Raw genomic sequence first — 6,598 nt, forward strand, 5'->3', positions numbered from 1 at the left:
AATTAAATCTAGTTTTGGATCAACTTACTAATTGAGCAAGCTAAATACGAGCTACTTATGAACAATTTATTTGTATGGCCACCACATATTGGTGGTTTGATAAAATCATAAAATAACCAAACTTGCTTATATTAGTTGAATTATAAAATCCAATATCTTGTATTGCCAAATAAAGTAATCAAAAAAATGTAACAATCATGTTAGGCTTTGATTTTGATTTATTAACTAAAAGCTTTGTTTGAGATGATAAATAAAATGAAAAATCTTGCCTAGGTATTAGTGGATTTTCATGATACACTTATTCATGAAAATCATGATCATAACATCAACTTTCTATAAGTACTATCGAGTACATAAAATTGACCTATATTTTTCGCTTTTGTTCTTCTTTTATACGTCACATGAACGACGACAACTTTGAATGCTTTTTTTAGAAGATCACCGCTGGCCTTTTTTAACTCTTTCGCTTTTCTTTTTGTAACGTCGAACGAAAAACGACACCCAACCTACTTTCCCAGATGCTCACCACCGGCCCTCTGTTTACAAACACGACACCTGCATCATTAAATTGGTACCGACTAATCACATATCAGCAATGACCAAAAAATAAATTTATAGTTTACATTTCAGGATCCTCTACAATTTAGAGTCGAACCGCAAGGAACCGACCTTCCAAATCCTAATCCTTGGTGTATTGCATGATGCCTGTGCTTGAATAAACCCTACATGGTATCATAAAGTGCAGAGTTATATGCATAACTTACAAGCCTTGCTTAGTGGCAGCTACTGTGTAATTATACAACAGCTTTAAATAGAAGCATGGATTTCTATTTTTTAACCATGAAATGAAGAAGATGCAAGATCTAACATGTCACCTACCTAGTCCTTGCCACCTCAAAACAAGTGCGAAGTGTGGTTAACAAAAATGGCAGCACGAAAAAATGGTGCGACGCAGGCTGCATCTAAGAAGTCTTATCCGGTTTTGAGTCCTTGCGTCGCTTGTTTTGAGCCTTACGTGGACGTCGGATCGGATACTCCGCATAAAGGTTTCTGTACGTGCGCGACCCCACCGCTCAACAAAGTTTGTCCGGAGTCCTATTTCCGGGCCACGTCAAGAGGATTCCAGCTCTCCGCGCTTTGGCACTTTCCACGCCCTTCCTTTTTATTCCCCCCGCCATTGCGACTGGGATCCCCGCCCTTCTCGCTCCGACTCCCACCCATGGCGAACCAAGAGGAAGCCAACCCCCTCCTCCAGCCCCGCTCCGACGCCGTCCCCAAGCCCGAAGAGAGTTCCCCACCGAAGCCCCCGCCGGCCACCGCCGCCAGGAGGCCCCCGCGTTGGGCGGCGAATGAGCCACCCGTTGGGCGCGGGAGCGTCGTCGGCGAGCCGGTGGCGCGCAACCAGTGGAGCTCCGGCCTTTTCTCCTGCCTCGGCCGCAGCGATGAGTTCTGGAGCAGCGATTTGGATGTTTGTGCGTTACCTAGCTCGTCCCCCCTCCCCCCCACCCTTTTCCTACGTTCTCCCCGACGGTTTCTGATTTTCGCTTTAGATCGCGTAGATCTAGGGTTTTCTAATTGATTTATAGAGGATTTGTAGGTGGGTCAAATGAAAAGAAGAAACTTTTTAACCGGAATCTCGTGATCCCCGATTATTTTTATTTTTCCCTTCGGAAAAAAGCTTCAATTTAGCTTGAAGCGAGAACCGGTACAGTCTACAATTTAGATCCTTACACAGTTAGATCTTAAATAAGAAATGTGGCATTCAAGGAATGCGAGAGTCACATCTAAATCAGAGAATGCGGAATCATATTCTCTGAATCAGATGGGCGATCATCCTCCATTATATTCTTCGTCCAAGATGCATTGTTATAAGAAAGCTTCAAAGATCCGGTCGATGTCACCGACTCTGTATGTAAACGGCACTGGGTTTCGCGACTGCTGTTTTCTTTTTCCTATCTTGAACTGACTGCCATGGCAATGTTCAGGTCTTGTTGGGAGCGTTGCTCCGTGCGTGCTTTATGGAGGCAATGTGGAGCGGCTTGGATCTGGTCGTGGGTGGTTCGCGAATAGCTGCTTCCCTTACTCCACTCTCTTTATGCTTGGGAATTCTCTTTTCGGCTGGAACTGCCTGGCGCCATGGTTCTCTTATCATATCCGTACAGCCATTCGCCGCAAGTTCCATCTTGAAGTAAGTATTTCCGCATTTGAAAGAATATATACTCCATTGCATTTGGGCTGCACTTCATTCTATTTGCTCCTTATGCACCACAGCTGCGTGTAAATGTTTGTTCTTACAAGGATCTGCTTCATTCTTTCTTAGTCATCCTTCTCCAAGCAACATTTCTTTTATCCGCATTTGCGAGTTTATCCACTAGAAGGAATTCTAAGAAAATTTTTCTGTATCGTATTTCCTAGACATGCATGCATGCAGGTTATAAGAAAAAAGAAAAAGAAATATTGTCCAGGATATATCAAGTATTTAAGAGGTTCTTATAGATTTTCAGAAACTTACTAATCTTTTAGTTCCTTGGTCGTAGCCTTGCAGGTTTTCCGACATACTCGGATCTTTATGTTTGTATTCATAGATTCGTTGATGCCGACATGTTTGTCGTATAATGAATTAGTACAATTTTGTGTGCTCCTATGCTACCATATGTCCTTGGATGAATTGTTACACCGATGAGATCAGAGATTACATTATTGACATTTGACTTCAGTGTCTTTATTCATCAGATGCAATGTCTCTAGATTTGACTCTCTATTCTCCTGTGGTTTTTGGCTTTGGAGTCTTCTTGACTTTTTGATGGTGAAAGGTTGAAGTCCTGTCATTTAACCTGCTTCTTTTTTTGGGTTGTGAAAACAGGGTGGCTTTGAGTCATTTGCCAAAACATGTGGGTGCTGCCATGGAATCTTAGAGGATGAAGAGAAGCTCGAGCAGATGGAGACAGCCTGCGACTTCGCGACACATTACTTCTGCCACCCATGCTCCCTCTGTCAGGAAGGTCGAGAGCTGCGCCGCAGGCTGCCTCACCCTGGCTTCATTGGGAAACCTATCTGGGTTACGATGGCTCCCGGGGAGCAGACCATGGCTCGACGCGGCGCCTGAAGCTCTCCTATCATCTCATCTGCTGGGTGTCGCATGAGCTTTGTCGATGAACCGAGTTGCAGGCATTATATAAACTAGGTTACTTGGTACTTTTAAATTCTGTAGTGTGCTTGTGAGTCATGGTGTCAGCTCAGACTGATGGTTGCCGAGCTAGTAATGAGTCTGGTCAGATGCTTGTTGTGTTAATGCTTTATGGTATTGGGTTGCTATTGTCTGAATTATTGCGTATCTGTAACTGTAGCAACATTAGCAACTGTTGCAGCATATATATTTTGTGTTCTTAAAAGCGTTGCTTTGGTTGATGTCTTTAGTTCTGTCTGCTCTGTTCATCAAGTTGTTCCGGGCGAGGCTTGAACAGGTTAGGGAGCCGGTGGAGGGTGTCACCCATTGCTTTCAGATATTCGGGCTATGATCAGTGGCGATGTGGCCTTTTAGGCTAATCTCGTATTCAGAGAGGCTAATGGGATCACGGACTGAGTGGCTTCTTATGTGGCTAGTCACTTCGAGGATACCTTGTGGACTGAGAAAATAAAGTTTTTTAAAGTGCTCCAGAACTTGTTGTTTTCCGATCTTATTGGATGTATACATACTAGAACTGTATGAAACATCCGTCTTAGTAAAAAGAAGAAAAAAAAGGTTAAGGAGCAAACAAAACAGCAAAGAGTGCGTATATGTACCGACTTTTGAACAGTAATATTGTCATATAATGAAATAAGTTAAGTTCATCTGTTTGATTGGCTGAGAGGATTAGTTTGTCCATTACATGAAACGGTGGAGTTTGTCGTGGTCATAGAAGGAGAGATTACCTGGGGGTTAGATCACACATGAAAGGGATCTCTATAACGGTGCTGACTTGGCTAGCTCTCAATTGATGTATTTTGAGAGATTTGGATTTCTTCAGACAGCTCATGTATTTTAGAAGGCGAATAGAGCGACCGACTATATCTCCTCATTTGTTGTTCGGTATTTTGAAGCAGTTCTATGGAGTAGTGATATAACTACTCCTTTATATCCACGATATTTTTTTTTTTTTTGATTCTAGTGTTACACACGCACTATTTGAGTTGCTGTTGTATTAAAAAAAAAAAACAGAACCATCACTTAACGTTCCGGTCCCTCTAAAGCATGCAAGACACGGTTGTGATTATTGAGTGGCGATGGATGGTAAAGGGACCGCAAATTGCAGGTCCTTTTCCTTACATGCGGGTCCCTGAAGAAACCACATGTTCAATTATTGTAAGTAAAAAAACCTCCATAATATTCTCGATGTTTCTTCAATGCAGACAGCTTAAATCTATATGTCTTATTGTAGTGGCGTCCAAAAAGAATGGTAACATGGCTCCAAGTTTTGCATAGGATTTATTAATTTGCAAATGGAAGGTCTAATGCTTGGATCTAGTGAGATCATAGACATGTAGGTTATGCACAACATATGGAGGTATATATTAGTATTAGTGCCAATTATACAAAGTATGGTATCGAATGATCAAGCTTAGACGAAATATTTACTTGTTTTTTATCTCATTTATTTCTTTTGAGTAAATGAATTTTAGTATTGTAATACTTCAAGCCAATTTCGAGATATGCAGTATATTTTGTAGCTAACCATAAGCTGTTTTTGTTCTAAACACGTAAGTATATCCACTGATGAGATCTGGAGAAGGATACAAGTGAAAACAAGTATGCTTTTCAGCTACAATTTTTTTTTTCAAAAAAAATCTAATCCTCTAGTAGATGAAATCCTTATCCTGTTCACCAAAAAAAAAAAAAAAAAAAAACTGACAACTGACAACTGACAAGCATGATCTTTCCATACATATATAGAGGTTACAATGATCATCTCTTGAATCAAATCCCACATCACCATGAATGATGCGACAAAACCAATTAAAAAAATTGAAACAGCCATACATGCACACAAAAAGGAAAACAAAATAGTAAAGTCACATATTTTGGCAAGTAAAGTTTGAGAAAGATTAGGCATGGACAAACTAACCATATGATCACTCCCATATTGTATAGAGTTTGTATAAACAAAAAAAGAAGAAAAAGAAAATATAATTTCACATACATGCATCATTAAAGTAAACACTGAAGAGGTTATTAGCCTGGACTAATATACCCCGGCACAATGATGAACAGTAGCTGGCACAGACGCTCCAGTTACTGGAGTACGTTGAAGAAGAAGGAGAGTGAAGAGAATGGAGAAGATAATGAGATTACATTTCATTCCACAGGATACATGAGAGAGCGTGAGACGGAGGTTTTATAACTCTCCTGGGAACATTCTGGATGGAAGTTTGTTTGAAGTTTGTTAGGGAGAAACGGAACCCATGTGCCTGGAGCTCCGTGATGAGTCTGGAAGGAATTCTGAGGGAGTTAACATCCCCCTGCAAGATGATGGTGAGGGAATCAGCATCAGCTTGTTGCAGAGAGTACGGTGGCGGCGAGTTGAGAGGGCCTTGGTGAAAATATCGGCTGGCTGATCATCGGAGGCGACGTGAGCTGTGCATAGTTCACCGGAGTGGATTTTCTCCCTTACAAAGTGATAGTCTACTTCAATATGTTTAGTTCTAGCATGAAATACAGGAATGGATGCCAAGGCTAAAGCTGATATGTTGTCACAGTGTAAGGGAGTTGATGCACCGGGTGGTATTTGAAGTTCGAATAGCAAGCGACGAAGCCAGATGATTTCCGATGCAGTGACTGCTAGAGCTCTGTATTCGGCTTCGGTGGAGGACCTGGCGACTGTGGGTTGCTTCTTCGCGTACCATGAGATTAAGTTGGGACCTAGATAGATGCAGTATCCTGTGGTCGATCTCCGATCATTGAAATCCCCTGCCCAGTCTGAGTCGGAGAAAGCTGAAAGCTGAAGAGAGCCAGGTTTGAAGAAGAGACCGAGAGCAGCAGTGCCTTTGATGTAGCGAAGTACTCGCTTGAGAAGTTGAAAATGTATCTCGAGTGGCTTATGCATGAATTGACACAGATAGTTAACGGCAAAAGAAAGGTCCGGTCTGGTAGTAGTCAGATATTGTAGAGATCCAGTGAGACATCTGTAGTGTGTAGGGTCGGAATATGGGGCCGAACTGTTAGGGAAGACAGGTAGTTTCAAAGGAAGAGGTGATGCCACTGGTTTGCAATCCTGCATGCCGGCCTTGTGTAGAAGTTTCAGGGCATAGGATTGTTGGTTGAGTGTAACGCCATGAGTAGAAAATGTAGCTTGAATACCCAGGAAATGAGATAATTGGCCCAGGTCTTTCATCTGGAATTGACCTTGTAGTTGAAGAAATAAGTTTGTTAAGGCCTGGGGACAGTCTCCTGTGAGCAAGATGTCGTCCACATAGATGAGAATGTACATTGAAGCATTGTCTTGGTGGGAGAAGAACAGAGACGGGTCGGCAACACTGGATTTGAAACCATGTTTGAGAAGGAAGTTCGAGAATGTAGCGAACCATTGCCGGGGACTCTGTTTGAGACCGTAGATGGCCTTCC

General features: G+C 42.1%; 1 protein-coding gene across 1 annotated transcript; it reads left to right on the forward strand.

Moving 5' to 3' along the window:
• The first annotated feature begins 1,136 nt into the window (after positions 1-1,136).
• LOC103705468 (cell number regulator 8-like) lies at positions 1,137-3,392 on the forward strand. Its single transcript, XM_008789179.6, has 3 exons — positions 1,137-1,472; positions 1,986-2,188; positions 2,864-3,392. Exons 1-3 carry the CDS (start codon positions 1,220-1,222, stop codon positions 3,104-3,106), a joined length of 699 nt encoding a protein of 232 aa, XP_008787401.1. The 5' UTR covers positions 1,137-1,219; the 3' UTR covers positions 3,107-3,392.
• Positions 3,393-6,598: the final 3,206 nt, after the last annotated feature.

Source organism: Phoenix dactylifera, chromosome 8, assembly GCF_051530095.1.
Source record: "Phoenix dactylifera cultivar Ajwa chromosome 8, Ajwa_hap1_PhDact_Kaust_v1.1, whole genome shotgun sequence".
NCBI lineage: Eukaryota > Viridiplantae > Streptophyta > Magnoliopsida > Arecales > Arecaceae > Phoenix > Phoenix dactylifera.

Bases quoted from the DNA above. Each gene is read 5' to 3' on its own strand.
- LOC103705468 (XM_008789179.6), top strand. From the start codon at position 1,220: ATGGCGAACCAAGAGGAAGCCAACCCCCTCCTCCAGCCCCGCTCCGAC. The intron at 1,473-1,985 runs GTGCGTTACCTA...GGCAATGTTCAG, and splicing joins GAGCAGCGATTTGGATGTTT to GTCTTGTTGGGAGCGTTGCT. The intron at 2,189-2,863 runs GTAAGTATTTCC...TTGTGAAAACAG, and splicing joins GCCGCAAGTTCCATCTTGAA to GGTGGCTTTGAGTCATTTGC.